General features: G+C 47.8%; 4 protein-coding genes across 4 annotated transcripts; 3 read left to right on the forward strand and 1 right to left on the reverse strand.

The window, feature by feature from the left end:
- Window positions 1-1016: 1016 nt before the first annotated feature.
- PCYB_132720 (mitogen-activated protein kinase 1) lies at window positions 1017-3263 on the forward strand (the record flags this gene model as incomplete). The annotated part of the gene is made up of 2 exons (XM_004224297.1): window positions 1017-3048; window positions 3232-3263. The coding sequence occupies 2 exons, from the start codon at window positions 1017-1019 to the stop codon at window positions 3261-3263; spliced, it is 2064 nt and encodes a 687-aa protein (XP_004224345.1).
- Window positions 3264-5852: 2589 nt separating this feature from the next.
- Window positions 5853-8992, forward strand: PCYB_132730 (hypothetical protein; the record flags this gene model as incomplete). The annotated part of the gene is made up of 3 exons (XM_004224298.1): window positions 5853-6731; window positions 7020-8399; window positions 8618-8992. 3 exons carry the CDS (start codon window positions 5853-5855, stop codon window positions 8990-8992), a joined length of 2634 nt encoding a protein of 877 aa, XP_004224346.1.
- Window positions 8903-11795, reverse strand: PCYB_132740 (GTPase; the record flags this gene model as incomplete). Its single annotated transcript, XM_004224299.1, has 4 exons — window positions 8903-8980; window positions 9153-9233; window positions 9412-10512; window positions 10545-11795. The coding sequence occupies 4 exons, from the start codon at window positions 11793-11795 to the stop codon at window positions 8903-8905; spliced, it is 2511 nt and encodes an 836-aa protein (XP_004224347.1).
- Window positions 11796-14208: 2413 nt separating this feature from the next.
- Window positions 14209-17523, forward strand: PCYB_132750 (hypothetical protein; the record flags this gene model as incomplete). Its single annotated transcript, XM_004224300.1, has 3 exons — window positions 14209-15109; window positions 15524-15801; window positions 15982-17523. The coding sequence occupies 3 exons, from the start codon at window positions 14209-14211 to the stop codon at window positions 17521-17523; spliced, it is 2721 nt and encodes a 906-aa protein (XP_004224348.1).
- Between the last annotated feature and the right edge of the window lie 1062 nt (window positions 17524-18585).

Consider the following 18585-nt stretch of genomic DNA (forward strand, 5'->3'; position numbering starts at 1 on the left):
ATAATTTCCGCATCGTTGTAGTGGCCACGTGTGCATAGTATGCGCGCAGAACGGGTCTTCCCTTCCCGTGCCGTCGTGTACACACGCACACACACACACACACACACACGTATTCGTCTCTCCGTCCACTTAGTATGCTGCTTTGCGCGGGGAAGCGGAGGGCAGAGCGTGATCCTCCCCCCAGTGCCGCAGCCCAGCAACCACGCAACAGGGCAGTAAGCGCGGTTGCCTTTCCCCTCTACCGCGCTAAGTCGCATTTTTTACCCCCCTTTTAAGCTCACCGCTTGGCATGTGCTCCTTTTTTTTTTTTTTTCCCCTCGAAAGGGGCATCCAATTGGCCAACAAAAATTCTTGCAAAGTTGTGAGACGCCAACCAAGCGCACACATACGTGTAGGCAATTTTACGTACTGCTGCGCACATGGTTTAGGGTGGGGGAAGTGTGAGAGGCCCCCTCCCATACCACTTCATGGCGACGCGGAGCAAGTGAGAAGGGGAGCATATCCTTCATCTCGCGGAAGCCAGGTTAAGTTGGCATAACAGTTTTGCTCCTCCCCTGGTTCACGCCCACGTGTTACTACCCACCCCGCAGACACACACATAAGCACACAGTCATGCGTATGCACAGTCGCACAGTCGCACAGTCACACATATGCACATCCGCACAGCCGCACATATGCAGAGCTGTCCAAAGTTGGTTCCCTCCGCGCGGCATCGCAACGAGGGCACACAGGAATAGTTTTCTCTCGAGTGAATAAACTGCCAAGGGGAGAAACGCCCAGCAATTTTCCCAAAGGCTTATAACCCACTCGGGAATTTGTTTCCGCATTTTTTTTTTTTTGGCTAGGCGAACTCGACAGGGGGGAGGTGGGCCAGTTCTTCACTCGCACCACTCCGCCGGTCAGCCGGTCTGGCGGTCAGTCGGTCAGCCGCTTTTCCGCTCTTCCGCTCTGCCATTCCGCCGCTTCACCGCACCACCGCACCACCGCTCCACCGCACCACCGCTCTTGCGCGAAAGATGAAGAAGGAAGGACAGCAAAGCAAAGACGAGCAGGTAGACGAAAGCGTACTGAAGAAATATGACATCGTGAGAAAAATAGGAAAAGGAGCATACGGAATAGTATACAAGGCCAGGTGTAAAAGGAACAGAAAAATTGTGGCAGTGAAAAAAATTTTTGGTGCGTTCCAAAACGCTACAGATGCACAAAGGACATTTCGAGAGATCATGTTTCTGTATCAACTGAATGGACATGACAATATCATCACACTGATGGATGTGATCAAGGCAAAGAATGATAACGATATATATTTGGTTTTCGATTATATGGAGACAGACTTACACGAAGTGATAAAAGCTGATCTGTTGGAAGAAATTCACAAAAGGTATATCATTTATCAGTTATTGAGAGCACTTAAGTATATTCACTCAGGGATGTTACTCCATCGTGATATCAAACCTTCAAATATCCTACTCAATTCCGAATGTCATATCAAGGTGGGAGACTTCGGATTGGCGAGAAGCATATCTACAGAGCTAAATGAGAATAAAATTCCCGTACTAACTGATTATGTCGCTACGAGATGGTATAGAGCTCCAGAAATTTTGTTGGGAAGTACCAACTACACGGAAGGAGTAGATATGTGGTCTCTTGGATGTATCATGGCAGAGCTTCTACTAGGGAGACCTCTATTTAGGGGTAACTCCACGATGAACCAGTTGGAGAAAATTATTCAAGTTATTGGAAAACCAACAAAAAAGGATATAGAAGATATTAAGTCTCCCTTTACAGATACGATTATTTCCTCCTTTGTTGATATTAAGAGAAAAAATTTTTCTGAGATTTTTTCGAAAGCTTCTGTGGAGGCACTTGACCTTCTAAAGCAACTTTTGCAATTCAATCCAACTAAGCGGATCACTGCAGAGAATGCACTGAGGCACAAGTACGTCGAGCAGTTCCATTCCATTATTGAGGAACCTGTGTGTAGCCATATCATTACTATCCCCGTGGATGACAGCACCAAGTACCGAGTCAGCTTCTACAGGAATATTGTTTACTACGACATCATGCGGAGGAAGAAGTACCACCCTGGTGGGCGCAGCTTTGAGGGGGGCGGAAAAGCGGGCAGTGAGGCGGCCATCAGTGAGGCGGCCATCAGTGAGGCGGCCCTTGGTGAGGCTGCTACCGGTGAGGCGGCCACCGGTGAGGAGGACCAACAAAGGGAGACCCTCCCCCCCCCTGCGAGCACCAGCAAGGGGAAGCTACAGTCAAGCGCAGCACCCACGAGGGAGGAAAATGCGACGAGGATCACCTCACACAGCGGAAAATGCGCCCCCAAAATTAGGAGCACGCAAAGTATACACAACGGGAGAAGTGGCAGGAGTGGTAGAAGTGGCAAAAATGGAGACGCAGGCCCCACCACAGAGACCATCCACAACAACAAACCGGCGAAGCGTCAGCCTAAGAAGATCGGAAAAAGAGAGTGCCCCGAGGAGAGGCACAACGGAAATGCAAGCGGGCATCCGAATGAGAAACATTATTACGAGATCGCTGGTGAGGACAGAACGGGTAGGGGACTCGACGGTTATCAACGCAAAGAGGTGAGAAGCGCGAAAGTGGAGAGTAGGGAAAGTAGGCCCAAGGCGTCTAATGGAGACGCGGCGGGGAAGCTCCACAAATGGTCCAGTGAGAGGGGTAAAGCGGTCGCCACAGCGGCTTCCGTCATGTGGGGCAGAAGGAACGATGATAAGGGGGGGTATACAGGGGAGAGGAGGGTCGACGGGAAAACTGCGAGCGTAATTAGGGGAGAGCGCATGGACGGGCGCGTGGACGGTCGCGTGGACGGTCGCGTTGACCGGCGGGCGGACAAACTGGTGAGAAGCCACCTGGTGAGCGCGGCCGACGTGGAGGCGGTAAAGGCGGACCCCCCCAGAATGCAGCCCGTTGCGCCCCAGAAAAGGGAAACGGTCAAGTGGAGGAAGCGAGGGGGTGACGCGGGTGCAACGGCGAAACGTGTTGACTTTTGCGGGGCCCACTGCCACGACGTCACAGGTAAGAGAGGCGCTCCAAAGAAAAGCGCTCCAAAAAAAAGCGCTCCAAAGAAAAGCGCTCCAAAGAAAAGCGCTCCAAAGAAAAGCGCTCCAAAAAAAGTCCTTCGAAAAGACGCCCTCCGCGCACATACAACATATGAGCAAAATCGCTCACCCCCCTTTTTGCCTTTCCCCTTCTCACCAGCAACTGCAGAAAAGAAGAATTTAAAAAAGTGAGTCAACGTGGGAGCACTTTTGCATCCCATTTTTGGAAAGCCTGATGATAAGACGGATGGGGGGGAAAATGCCAAGCTGACCTGACCCGAGTTGAATTCACCTGACCTGGTCAGGTAAAAAAAAAAAAACGTGCACCTTTGTGGACACGTCCGTGAGGATGTTCACCGTGTGTGCAAAATGGAAAGCAGTGGGAGGGAGTTTCTTTCTGTTTGTTAGTAGAAGAAGCAGGAGGTTTGGCATGAAGGATTCAAATCGCGTCCGTGTGAGTTATCCGGGTTGAGTCCGTCATTACGCTGTGTTGTGAGATTTTTTTTTTTTTTAATGCGGAGTGGAAGAAGGAACGGAAGAAACCCCTCCGTGGGCAATTATGTGGACCGTTCTGTGGGCAGTCCCGCGAGGCGAGCCAGGCATACAAGTGGATCAGCCCAGTGAGCAGTCCACCTCCAACGGGGAGAGAACAATATCTTTCCGTCATTAGCATCGGCCCCCCAGCTGGAGCGCGCATCTCTGTACATGCAACGTATGCGTGTGTGCATATGCAGACGCTTCCCCTTCGAGGGGATGCAAACGGGGGAAAAGGGAAAAAAAAAAAAAAAAAAAAAAAAAATTCACCTTGCGCGCCACATAATTAAACGTTGCGTTTTCAACGAATTGTTTTTGTTACCCTGTGCGGGTTTGTGTGTCAATATGTGCCGGTGCGTCGTGGGTGGTTACCCTTTCACTCGCACCCGCCGTGTCATCCGCACCTTCGCACCGTTGCGTTCACCTCTCTTTTTTGTGAAAGGTGGGAGCATTCCACTGTGCTGTGTTTTGTAGTGTAGTGTACCTCACGCTGCACACCTGTTAATTAGTTTCCCCTTGGGCGTGTGCCCGCGTGCGTGCCTCCTCCTAATTCGTTTTAATTAACTACCGTGTGGTTCACGCTTCCCTTTTCGAAGAGCGGCATGTGTCCCTCTCTGTGTGGCCATCTGCATCCCCGCGATTTGTCTTTTGTCATTTGGTTGTGTTATTTATTGACAACGCCGTTTTTAACCTACTCCCATGCGCGGAAGGTGAAACACCAAACACTTCTTTACAATTGACGCAGTTCTGTGTCCGACGTTGTGCATGTCCCTTTTTTGGGAGTAGCTGTCCTGTGGGCGGAAGGGGGAAGGGGAGGAGGGGGCTCTTCCTACCCGTCTACCCCCCTCGCCTGCCTTAACATTATTTGCAGGTCACAATTGGAAGTTATTTTTTTTTTTTTTTTTCCCCCGCTTGAGGTGATAAGTGCTGACCCCTCCATACATGCACAAACGCATAACACATACATAATACATACATAATAACATGCATAATACATGCATAATACATGCATAATACATACATAATACACACACGCAGAAATACCCACAGGCCCCTATCGGCCCAGACAAAGCAGTTTTCCTCACAGACCCATGTTGCTACACGTCGCTGCATCGGACATATGCTGCACATTTTAACGATTTAAAAAAGAAAAAAATAATTTACCCAGTGGATACATAAGCCTCTTCCAAATTTATCATTTAAAATAATTGTGAAAGCGTTGCAAAAAACGGTAGCAGGTAGAACAATTTTTTTTTTTTTTTTTTTTTTTCCCCTTCAGGTGCAGCAGAGGTGCATAGTATGAGCGTGCGAAATGGGGTGAGTTATCGGTGGATGTTTTTTTTTTTTTTTTTTTTTTCCCCCTTTTCATGGTAAGGGGAAAAAAGGCAAAAAAATTCACACATGTCCATATGCACATACTCACATGTGCATGTCCACGTCCATGTCCATGTACACATGCACGTGCGTGTTCATTCCTGTGGATACATCATTTTTTTTTTTTTGAACACTTGCTGGCTGAAGTGCACTTACGCACACGTGTAAAAAAGGGAGTGCGTGGGGGGAAGTATAACCATTTGGAAATATACGGAGACAGAACCACATTGCTGTGTGCACGTACTCGTTCCCTCCGCGATGTTCCTTTTTTAGACTTAATCTACCATAAGAGGGGCACTCCTCCCTCTACTCCCTTTTTAGATATAACTGTAGCAGCTGCTGTACATTTTTTGGTGAAGAGCTAACGTCGTTTTCGCCAAACAGTGCGTAGTATTATGTCGTAGTTTTTTCTATCCACGGTTGGCGCACCGTTTTTGTAGGCCCCTGCAGCGTAGCCCACGCGCAGTACCCCCCGCGGAGTACCCCCTGTCACCCCCCGCAGATGCAGCGGCTAAGTCTGTGTAGAAAGGTAAAGGATACCAATCAGTCCCTTTTCCCTGTGTGCATACGATGCTTGCGTGGGGTGAAGTATGCCTTGGCGTTAGCAGAAATGAGAGGCATACTCTCAAAATTTCGTTAAGGTGTAGAGCTTGTCGTGTGTGCCTGGGGGGGCCTCTGCAGATAAGCCAGCATACGCACGTGGGTACACCGGCATAAGGGTGCAGTTGCACTTGCGTACCTACGTACCACGTACCTACGTACCTACGTACCACGTATCTACGCATCTACGTACCTACGCATCTACTCACCCACGCATCTACTCACCCACGCACACATGCTTCCCCCCCTTTCCAACTCCGCCGCGCCTCCACCATGTGCTGGACCATAAAGAGGAGGGCCCTCACGTTCTTCTTCCTCTCATACGCCAGCTTCGTATATTCAGACAAAACGGTTAACATAGGGAGTGTATTGGCGGGGGGGGTGAGCGCCGGGTTGAGTGGGGGGTTGGCTAGCGGAGTTAGCAGTCTGAGTAGCAGCTCCGCCAGCCCCGGCGCCCCTGCTGCAAGCAGTCTACTGCACGGGGCGGTGGGAGGGGGACCCAACAAGCAAACGTGTCAATCAGCCGGATGCTCGTCATACAAAAATATCACACATAACGATTCAGGAGATTGTCTAAATGGGTTCATCTGTAAAAAATGTAAAAAAACACACGCGAAGAACCCAAATATCTGCTTCTACTCCTCCCTCCAAGGATACGAAAACCTGTACGAAGCAAATTTAGAGGATTTGACACAAACGACACCATACGATCATTTCACTGTCCCATTGGTTAAGTCAAGCAAAGGTGAGAGCAACAAGAAGGACGTGTCAAATGACAGGGATGAGGAGGCCATCTCTAGTGAAGGTGACGAATCGGGGAGTAACAGGAGGGGAAGTTCCTTACAAGGAGGAGATGACGATGAAGAAAAAGGGAAACCACAAATTCGTGGCAAGGGTGATAAAGCAGGAGGAAGTCCATACACGCAGGGGTTAGAAGAAGAGGGGGAAGAGGAGCAGGAGGAGGAGGAAGAAGAAGAAGAGGGAGACGGAGACTCTGATGCGAAAGACAAACGTGGTGGAAGTAAAGGAGGAGGCAACTCCTCTCAGGGGAAGAACAAGGCAGGAAGCAATTTTGATGCAGATTATGAAACGGAGTCATTTTTGCAAAAATCGCCTGACCGTGTTCATAGCAAAGTGGAGTTACACGAGGTGGTGAAAAAGGGAGGCAGGGAACCGCACAGGGGGTCACTACAAAGGGAGTCACTACAAAGGGGATCACCGCACAGGGAGTCACTACAAAGGGGATCACCGCACAGGGAGTCACTACAAAGGGGACCACAGCCAAGAGGAGGGGGAGACGATTTCCCCAGTTCGTTGGAGACGCACGTGCCGCTTAGCATCAATGAGGGGGGATACAATAAGGGAACGCTCGAATCTGTAGACAAATCCACCTCTGCTCACAGAGGTCCCCCACACCCCAACGACTATTCCTTCACGCAGTCCGAGAAGGAAAAGGAAAAGATCGTATACAAGCGACTCAAAATAAATCTCAACAAAAATGAAGAATATTTTAAAAACAAACTGAGCAAATGTGACGTGGGTGGAGATGGAATGGCTACTCTTTATGTAAAAATGCTTCTTCAAATTGTGAAGGATAAAAACGATGTCTATGTAGATGTGAGTAGGAGGAGTGGCTCTTCGCATATGAGCCCAGGGTCGGATGAAAAGAAGGAGAAAGAAGGGGAGAATACAAACAGGAGAAAAAATTCTGAGGAGGAGGGAGAGGAGGATGATGAGGATGCGGAGGACAGTGACGAGAATGAGTACACGAGCATGTCTAAGGGCCCCAGGGGGGGGGGAGGGTACCATTACGGCTCAGGCACAGAAACGGACGTCGACAGCGACAGCGACAGTGATGACGAAGGCCCCAGGGGGTACGCGGCGGTGAATAAGTACGCCTATGTGGAGGTGCATGGTGCAGGGGTAAGCGGTGCAGGGGCAAACGGTGCAGAGGTAAACAGTAAAGAGGCAAACAGTAAAGAGGCAAACACCGCAAACCCAAACGCCGCAAACCCAAACGGAGCGCTGTCCTTCTACCAAGTGAAGGAGGACCTGGACGGAGACTCCATGGGGAATTACTACAAGTCCAGGAACGGATTTTTCAAAACGATTTTTAGAAGAGTTTTTAAAAAAAAAGGAGACTCAGATGATGATTCAGGAGTAGGAGACGATGACAGTGATGAGGAGTACCAGGGAAAGAAGAAGAAAAAGAGGTGGAAATTTCCGTGGAAAAAACGAAGAGGAAAAAATAAACAGCTGCATGGTGGAGACGATGATGACGATGAGAGTGAGGATGAGTCACACAGCAGGAGACGTCCAAGGGGAAGAAGACGGAGACTATTCGGTAGGTCCAGTCGAGACGACGAAGGTAACAATGATGGCAACGATGACGACGAAGGTAATGATGATGACGAAGACGCCGATGATGAAGAATCACGTGGAAGCTATGGTCAAAGCGGGGCAGGAAAAAAAAAAGGAAAGGGAAACAAAAAGGAGAAAGGAACCAAGGGAAGCAGATTCGATGGGACTAAATCAAAAATGGGGAGTTTCTTTACCAAATTGAAGAGGAAAATAATCCCAGAAAAACAAAAACTACATATAGAAGCATTTTTTAACAGCATCATCGTGAAATCATGCAGAAATTCACTCAAGTGGGAGGGGAATATGTTCCGAAAGCAATCTCTTGTCGAGATGACTCTCAAAGTTCCTGTTAAAATGAAATACATCAAAAGGGAACCTCTACATTTTTTCCGATCTGGTTACGAAGTTATTTTAACATGTCGTAATTGTGATGAGGTTCTGTTCAATTCGTGTGTTCAGGTGGGCAATCATAATCATACATAGGACGGGGGGAGAGTAGAAATTGCTCCATGGGGGAAAAACAACATATGCCACATCCACATGGATTGCACAGCTATCCAAATACAAAGGAGACTCCCACCCCTACCATTTCTTTGCACACTTATGCACACACTAATGTCGATTTATGTTTGTTCCTGCTCGCTTCATCCTTTTTTTCACCCCTCCTTTTTTTGTAGGTCTACTGCACTAAGAGAGCGAGCAAAACGGAACGGGCGGTACAGCAGCACAACGGACATGTGACAGGAGGTACATTGGGGAACGCTGCTGCTGCTACTGTTGCTGCGGGTGCAGTCACAGCGGGAGCAGTCGCAGCGGGTGCAATCGCAGCTGGAGCGGGCAGAGGAGCCTTCGCGCAGGGGACTACCCCTGGATCGCCATACATTTATTCGGAAAACTCCTCCGACTTCACCCCACTGTTGATATATGATTACAACGGTCAGTACTACCCCGGCAGTGTAAACTCAGAGGATGATTATTACAGTAGTGAAGGGCACGTGTACGTTAGCTACTCGGTCCTTCTCGTCACACTGATGGCTGTCCTACTTGTGTAGGTTGGATGAGTGGTGATCTCTCTCAGGGGAACCTCCAATGCAGGGTGAACGAACAGGGGTCTCACCACCTGTGCATACACCTGCGCATACACCTGCGAAACGGGACTTGCCTTTTTTCGTGTTAGTAACGGCAATCCTTTTAGGAGGCGTACTTCATCACGTTCTTCCCCCTGACTAGCTTCTTCTGCATGTAACGGAACTTCCTCTTTGTGGTTAGGATTTCCCCGGGCTCGGGGGGGTCCTGCAGGAGGCAACAGGTGGGTGGAGCGGCGAGTTGAGCCGCGAGTTGAGCGGCGAGTTAAGCGGCGAGTTAAGCGGCGAGGGCGTCATTACATGCGAGTGGCCCTACTCGTGGGTGACCCTACGTGTGACCAGCACATGGGGAAGCCCTCTCGGGGATGGCGCCCCAGGAGGCGTACCTGCGAGAAGTGATCTAGGTCCACCCTTGCGGAGGCCGCGAGCAGCTCTCCGGGGGACGCGCCCGACCGGTAGACGTGCGCATTGCGAGCGAGGTAAGACGGCATGAAGTTGTAAAGGAGTTTCCCTGTGATGAAGTCCCGAATGATAAGTCTCGTGGCAAAGTTAAGATTGAGAAGTCCTCCTTTCCCCCCGGAGACATACCTTCTAGAAGTACAAAAAGCACTTAAAAATTGAGCTGCATCTAAATAATCATGGGTTCTTTTCTCGAACCCATTTTGTGCATCTAACTGAATCTCACAAATGAGCCTTTTATCAATTCTATACTTCTCACACAACTGCTGAGGAATAATATTACACAAAATTTGGACAAGGTCGATTAAATTTCCTTTATAGTGATCCACAGAAAAAACTCCATTTAAAATTAAGTCATATTTACTATACACTAGAGATGGAAAAATCAATCCTGGACAATCACAAAGGGAGAACCCATGACGATTTAACGTAAGTGTTTGAAAGTGTTTCGTTTTTCCTGGCTGTCTACTTACACTCACCTTCTTTAACCCAACTAGCGAATTGATAATAGAGCTTTTTCCCACATTGGGAAATCCAATAAATCCTACCATAAATTTTGGGATACTACTGTAGTCTCCTATTTCTATGTCGTGGTACTCTCCTTTTTTTTCATTTTTTATTTTTTGAATTAAACTCACCATTTCGTTTGTGCTTAATATGTCCGTTTGATCATTTTTCTTTTCCTCATAGTTGAGACTTCCGTGCCCCACATCGATGGCGGCTTCGGCTTCGCCTTCCTTTTTCTTGTCCACGTGGGTTACTGGGGGGGTCAGGTTCATCACCTTCTGGGAGGGCGACCCTTCCGTTGGGGTGGGCGGCCGTTCCTTTGGAGTGGACGACCCTTCCGTTGGGGTGGACGATCCTTCCGTTGGAGTGGACAGCCCTTCCGCTGCCACGGACGGGCGCTCCCCCGCCGACATTTCCTCCCTCTTCTTTGCTTGTGTGTCCCCCGGAGAGGACATCCCATTGGTGTACGCCTCTATCGGGAGGGGCAGGTCCTCAACGGTAACCTTATTCTGGTGATACAACTCCCTCAAGGCAGAAAAAAAATAAATTTCACATTCCTTTGCTCAAAAAAGGCTGCCCATTCTTTCCTTTCCTCATAGTTTAAAAAGTCAGACTTATTTAGGATAATGTAAAACTCTTTCCTGTGGTCTACCTTTTTAATGTAATACTCTAACCCCTGGCAGTAGAAAAAGATTGGGTTTCTGGCATCGATGATGTAGAAAAGGACGTGACTTTTCTCGATCACTCTCCATAACTGTCTCCAATACTCGATGTTTTTTTCGTACGGTGTGATTATGTACCCTTCCTCCTCTTCGACGACACTCAGCAACTTCCTCCACTCGATGAAATACTCCAGTTCGTATTTCTGCACGCTCTCCTTGTTGAGGACCTCCTGTGCGTTCAGTCGCTTGTACTTCTCCCCGAGTGCCTCGTACATGCGCATGTATTTGAGGTTCCGCGGGGCTTCCGCCTCTGCAGCGGGGTCTTCCCCCTCCCCTGCAGCGGGGTCTTCCCCCACCTCTGCATCGGAGTCTTCCTCGGCGTCTTTCTCCGCATCTTCCTCCGCATCTTCCTCCGCATCTTCCTCTACACCTTCCTCTGCACCTTCCTCTGCACCTTCCTCTGCACCTTCCTCTGCACCTTCCTCCGCATCTTCCTCCGTATCTTCCTCCGCACCTTCCTCCCCTCTCCCCTCGTCTACCTTTTCCCCCTCTGCAACTGCTTCCTCGTCTACCTCCCTCTTCCCCTCCGCGCCCACCTCACCGTTCGGCGCCTTCCTCGCGGGCCGGCCTTTTCTCCTCCGCGTCACCTCCCCCTTCGTGCTGCGCACGTTAATCGGTATGAGGCTCTTGCCGCTCATCAGGAAGCTAATCTTCTTCACGTTTTTCCTCTTCTTCTTCTTCGCTGGCGCATTCTCCCTCTCGTGGAGAATTATGTTGACCTTGTCTTGGTGCTTCAAAAGAAATGGTCTGCCGGGGATGGGCAGAAGGATATTCTGAATCTCCAAATAATCTTTCTCCTTGTCCCTATCTCTTAACCTTTTTATTTCCTTTATTTCATTTTTCTGTATAAACACTTTACTCACCTGAACGCTGTTAATGACTAGCTGGTTATCCAAATAATCGTCAACGGGGGTTTTTTCCAGAAAGGAAATCTGTTTGCTCACTTTCTTTTCCTCATCATTTCCTATCTTTGAGTATAAAATGTTGTCCGAAATTTCCTTCTGTAACAACTTGTTACGCATTAAGCTTCTCCCCATAAAGTTGTTATGCTGCTTCGTTTTGTTTTTTTTGTAAACTCCCATTTTTTTCACCTTGCCTGTTCTATATTTTTTTTAAACTGTAATGCGATTTTACCTTGCCTGTTCATATTATTTTTTTTTTTTTTTTTTTTTTAAATATGAAAGAAAAGAGCTAGCCATTCGGCGGGTTACCAATTTGGCATATACCAAATCGGTTATATTCTTCCCCCCCCTTTTTTTTTTTTTCCTATTTTGCCCTGCCGACGTGGGGGCGCACGTATAACCATAATGAAAATGGTATATATGGTATGTTTTTTTCCTTTCTCTTTTTTGGAGCATTCCCCACGGTACGGGGTTGTGCACATTTTTCTTTTTTTTTTTTTTTAAGTCATGCTGGCGATATTTCTACAAAAAAAAAAATTGTCATTCAATTCAGTTGTGGGAAAATCGGCAGAGTGCTTTCGCCCTATGCTTGTAGTGCGCGTGCGTATTCTTTTTCTCAGGGCATAATTTTATAGGGGCAAGGCAAAGGGGCATATTATTTATCATGTACTTTATATCGTCCCTTCAGCACATAAAATGCATGTCGCGCGAGAGTCAGAATGTATATATAAATTATGCGGCTGGTAGTGGGTCTTGTCAATGCTTATTTGCTTGTGCGCACGTGGCGCCTGCCCCTATGGACAGGCTACATGCATTATATATATAATATGTAGACTATTTGCAAGACTCCCGGGGCGTTTGTTTTTCCATTCTACAAATATCCCGCAGCTGCTTCGAACTCATTTCCGTCACTGGACCGGGGTGAACCGAACAATCGCTCGGTTAAACCTGTAAAATTGGGGGAATTACGCGTTTGAAAAAAAATTAATTTGTTTTTTTTAACCCGTTTTTGTTAATGCGTTTTTGTTAATCCGTTTTTTTTAATCTTTTTTTTTTAACCCGTTTTTTTTAATCTTTTTTTTTTTTAATCCGTTTTTTATAATCTGTTTTTTTTAACCCGTTTTTTTTAATCTGTTTTTTTTAATCCGTTTTTTTTTAATATTTTTACCTGAACAAGTCAGCACGTTTTTGTTCATTAGATAAAAATGACGGGCTCCCGAAGGAGCATCTCGAAGTGATCCCTACTGTCATTAATTTGTTTTTCGTTTGGGTTTTTCCTGCTGTGCTATTTTTCCATTTTTCCTTTTTTCCTTGTTTCCATTTTCCATTTTCCATTTTTCCATTTCTTCACTTTCCGCGTAGCATAGAGTAACCGCATCGTTCTGGAAAGAAAAGAACAGCTAGCCAAGTGTTGACGCACTTGTAGCTCCGCAACCCTTTCCAGATCGATCCGCGTTAAAGGTTTTTTATTTGCACGAAAAATAAGCATGCATGTTTACGCATGTACATCCATGCGTAAGACGAAGAAAAATTGAAGCCAATTTGAGCAAGTGAAAGGAGAAGACCGTTAGAGGAGGGAAGGAAGCACAAAGAGAATAAATAGTGAAGCACCCCATGTTATCCGCGAAGATGTACCAATTTGTAAAGCCATAAGGGGAAAAAAAAAAAAAACGGAGGAAAACTTCCATTTTGTATAAACAGTTCAATTCTACGTTATAGAGGCGGAGGGAACAATCCCGATTGAGTAGCGACCACCATTTGGATAAGGACGAGCTCCCCCCACACACACATACACACACATATTTCCGAGTAAAACCACCTCAAAAGAGACTTACGCAGACCATTCGTGAATGCCACATTGGGCATTTACACGGAACTGCCTCGGAAGTATACACATACACGTGATTGTTCCACGTCGCCCTGCATCTTAGCCTCACCAACACCATTAGAACGACTCACATGAGCAAGAATATATGTGCTAGAGTGCTGCTCATCCTAAAGAAAAAAAACGAACTATACATTTTCAGACGCATAAGAGGGAAAATGCCACCTTTCACTCTCGAAAGGGACACAACACGTAAGGGATATCACTTGCATGTCACCTGACTCTGTTCAGAAGGGAAGAAACACTGGGAACGGATTCACAGTTGGGGCGTGAAAACTCAACAAGGGTGTATGTGTGGGAAGATATATATGCAAGGAGGAAAAAAAAAAAAAACTGGAGGGATAAACATTGTGAAAGAAGGAATCCCTTTGAGTCATATAAAAAAAATGAATTATTTTTCATTAAGGGGAGGAGGGGAAAAAAACTGGAGAAGTTACCATAAGGGAATGAACAAGACAGTTTGTCCACTCCACTGAAGGATCCTAAGCAGTTTGTTGCATGGGCAAAAAGGATACATTTGTCCCCTACCCACTTGACAGGAAAAGGATTTCCCATTTCGTCGTTAGCTTTTCTTCTGCTTTCCATTTTTTTTTTTTTTTTTCGCCTGACTTGTTCATATTTTTTTTTTTTTTTTTTGGCTTGTCCCCCCGGAAGAAGTTTCTTTCCACTTCTCCCAAAAATGATTTTGAGATTCAATTTTGACACAAAATGGGATACGCACATAACAACAAAAGAAGAAACAAAAACCTGAGCGGTTCTGATGTTGGCCATTATTTAAAAGGAAAGGGTCCCCACAAGAATTGCAAAGAAAATAAACCAGTCGAACTGTATGATAAAAATGTACCTTATGGCGGGATGTTCCACGCACATAACAATGTGCTGCTTGGAGGACAAGGCACGGGGAATTTTTTCCGAAGGACAGACAGGAGGACAAACAATACTTACAATTATGGTAGAGAGGATGGCGCAAGGGGGACTGTTGGAGAGGTTACTTACGTCTTTTACGAGCCACTCAGATATCCCGCCTTTAAGATGGCGGATAGGCGCAGTGGGGGAGGCGCCGCAAAAAATGGCTATGTAGAGAAAGACGCCGCAAATGGAGGGGCGCAGAAAAACGCCGCAAATGGTGGTGCGCAGAAAGACGCCGCAAATGGCGATGCGCAGAAAGACGCCGCAAATGGCGATGCGCAGAAAGACGCTGCAAAAAGGAACCGACGTGAGACATCCGAGGAGGATAAAGGAGTACCCCCCGTGGGAGCCCCAAATGGAGAGAGCTGTGGAGGAGCTGAGGAGGCGAGTATGACCACTACGAACTTAACCCATGTGGGGAAGACGAAGAAGGCAGGGGAATGCAACTCGGGGGGGCTCCACCACGGGGCGAACGGCGAAGTGGTGGTGGTGAAGAAGCAGAGGAGTAGGGACAAGCAGGGGACGAAGAATCAGAAGAGTAGGGACAAGCAGGGGATGAAGAGTCAAAGGAGTAGAGACAAGCAGGGGACGAAGAGTCAGAGGAGTAGAGACAAGCAAGGGACGAAGAGTCAGAGGAGTAGAGACAAGCAGGGGACGAAGAGTCAGAGGAGTAGAGACAAGCAAGGGACGAAGAAACAAAGTAGAGACAAACGGGGGACGAATAAACATAGGAGTAGAGACAAACCGGAGGTAAAGGGTGATCGTCACGGTAGGGATGAAACCACGGAGGTGGAGAACCCTCCCGGTGGGGAGCGACTTCGAAGAAAAGCAAGGCAAGTAGAATGCAAAATGAGGGACCACTTGAATGCCAACTCCGCAGTGGAGGCGCGAATGAGCTCAACGTCCTCAGCCTCTGCCTCTGTTTCTGTCACTGCCTCCGTCTCGGCCTCCTTCTCTGCCTCCTTCTCTGCCTCTGTTGCGGCCTCCTTCTCTGCCTCTGTCTCTGCCTCCGTCTCTGACTCTGCCCCTGCCTGGGAGTGTGCCTTTGACTTCCCCCCAAGTAGAGGGAAGAGAGAGAAGAGGGACTTCTTCATCCCAATAACATCACCAACAGTAGGTAGAAATCCAAACGAAATTACAAACGAAGTGAAATTTATTTTACACATGACGATATTAACTCTTTACAAGGACCAAATCAAACCTACATACAAACAAATTAAAGAGAGACTAGGGACGTTCCATCAGAATATGGAATTACAAAATAATTTTTTGGAAATATGCTTGTCTTTGCAAAATGAGTACCTTGTTGTAAAGTCAAAGAGGAATAATATCTTTGTTCTGTTGAGGGAGACTCCCAAATGGTTTAGTGGCTGGATCAAGACTCGAAGCCTTGTCAACCCTTATCCTGAGATCATGTGGAGGAAGTTCTCTCGTCACCTTTTGCATGCATGCAGGGCGGGAGCCGGGGGAGGGTCTGCTCCTTCCTCTTCTGCTTCGCCCTCTACTGCTTCTGCTTCTTCCGCTGCTTCTTATTCTGCTTCTTCCGCTGCTTCTTATTCTGCCTCCCCGCAGAGTCATCTCGCTGTGCAGTTTGCCAAGCATTTGTGCAGGAAGGGGCACTTATTTTTCCAAAGTTCGGACACGCTGGAGGGGGCACTCGGTTTATTTGGACAGGACAGTACCTCGCGTGGTTCGTTTGGACAGGACAATACCTCGCATGGCTCGTTTGCATATGACTCGTTTCAACATGGCGCGATTGCACGGTGTAGTGCCCTACATGGTGAACCTGCTGGCAGCTCCAGGGGACTCTTCACTTTCAACCTCCTCCACGACAGCTTCTCCTACTTCTCGCACGTAAATGACACTGTCGTGCGGCTGGTCGATAGCTCGCTCGTCGGTCTGTATCAGTCCATTTTGGGCGAAGAGGAGAACAAGGCGGCGAGCAGTGGGGGGAGAAGCGGTGAGGCGGCAAGCAGTGAGACACGGAGCAGTGAAGCGGCGAGCAGTGGGACGCGGAGCAGTGGGACGAGAATCACCGATTCACCAATCGCATCGGAACCCCCCTGGGAACTAGACAGTGACATATACAAAGCGGCCGAGGGACTGAAAAAGAGAGATCTCCCTTTTTTCAGCGACTACTCTGTAGGAAGAATAGCACATATAGTTCAGCTCGGCCTGTACGGTGGGCTGCTGCACGAGGAGGGTCAGGTGATCAAGCCGGCCTGCTGCTGCAGGGGCGTGGCCGCGTCGGTTTGGGGGGGCGCAGGGGTTGGCACGAGAGTTGGCACAACAGTTGGCGCAGGAGTTGGCGGCAAAATGGGCAGGAAAATTAACAGCCAAATTAACAGCGAAGTGGGCGGCGAAGTGGAGAGCCCCCCGAGGGAAGAGACAGGCGGGGGAGAGAGCGAGGAGGCGTCCTTTACACGAAACTTCAAAAGGCACATGGAAGGGGAGGACGCTAACGCGGTTTGTAGTGACGCTGACCCGGTTTGTAGTGACGCTGACCCGGTTTGTAGTGACGCGTCTTTACCCCGCCGGGATGCTCATTTGTCGTTTCAAAACGGAGGAGGCAGTTCCAAAGCGGGAAAGTACGAAGGAGTCGTCCCCCTAGTGCCAACCGCCGAGGATGCTAAAGTGAAAATCGATCAGCTCCTAAAAGGAAGTAGAAAAAAAATCATATATTTCTGCTCATTTAAGGATAAATTTTTTAAAAATTTCGAACAAGTTTTATGTCCTGTCCAATTCGGCTGTCGAAGTTTAATTGAGTTTCTTTTTTTCCACTGCCAAGAAGTGTGCAAGCTGTTCCTCCTAAATAGAAACGTCATTTTAGTACACCCCAGTTTTGATGAGCAATCTGTAAAGGACCTTGTGAGAGAGGCGAAGGAGGAGGAGGAGGATGGAGATGGGGATGAGGATGAAAACGTGATTGAAGAGTTTAATTACGCAGAATACGTCTCCAACGTGACGTATACTCAGAAGAACAGTCAGACCCAACAGGGGAGCCTTCAAGTCTGCACCGTGTTGAAGGACCTGGGGAAGAAGAAGGACAATTTTTTTATTACCTTTTCCTTTTGGAAATGTGTGACGGGAAAGGGGAAGGCGCCCACGTGGTGAAGAAGAAGAAGTGGAGGAAGTAGAGGAAGTAGAGGAAGAAGTAGAAGAAGAAGTAGAGGAAGAAGAGGAAGAAGAAGTAGAGGAAGAGAGAAAAAAAAAAGGGGAACCTCTTCAAACCTGTAATGACGTAAAAGCGGCGTGCCGGGGGGAGGAAATTCAGCTTTGCACCTCGCAGGAGACGAGTGGGGCGATGTCACTCCCCCCGATGCAACGGTTCACTTGGAGCAGTTTACTCAAAGGGGTAACCCGGTGCCCTTTTCCCTGACCCAGTTCGATGTAATTTACCTAACCCTATTGGAGTGTGTATTTTTTTTTTTTTCCCTCCGTTTTTACCCTTTTTTTTTTTCACTTTTTTTTTTCTCTTTTTTTATGGCTTCCACCCTGGGTGATGGTGGCACTCATTCGACTCCTCCCCACGTGACGGCGGATGCGACTGATTTATCTCCACGTCGTGGGAAGGTGTGTGTGTGACAGAGTGGTGATGCCAAATGGGGGAGCAAAAGGAGTGAAGAAAAAACCATCACGCAGAAACAGTCGCAGGAGCAATGTGCGTTTTCGTTGTGGCACACCTCCCCTCCTCCCTCCTTTGACCTCATCACCATTGTCAGCATATCCCTGCCACCACTCCTCGTGTTGGAACCCTGTTTCGGGTCCCTTATCCTTGTTTGCCCATTCTTTCTCATTTTTTTTGAATTCCCGTTGGTGCGTCCGAGTCCCACTGACGTGACGATGTGTAGGTGTACACCGTTGCATCTGCTTATCCGCTCCCTCTACCAATTGACCCCCCCTTTTTTTTTTTTTTTTTTTTTTTTTTTTTTGTTCCGTTTCGTTTCGCCCGTTAGTCACCAACCCGTGTTTGTATTTCCCCACCATGTAACTGCTCTACCCACAGCATGGCTTCCCCTTGTTCGAAACCGAACCCTTCAATTAGACGTACCGTTGTGGCTCCCATTTTGCTCTCATTTTATTCCCATTTTGTTTTTAGAAATTTATGCAGTTCAAATAGGTGAGCATCGATTGGCACTTTCTTTCTCTCTTTTCTTCTCTTTCTTCTCTTCTTTC

Source organism: Plasmodium cynomolgi, chromosome 13 (genome assembly GCF_000321355.1).
Source record: "Plasmodium cynomolgi strain B DNA, chromosome 13, whole genome shotgun sequence".
In the NCBI taxonomy this organism is placed as follows: Eukaryota; Apicomplexa; class Aconoidasida; order Haemosporida; family Plasmodiidae; genus Plasmodium; species Plasmodium cynomolgi.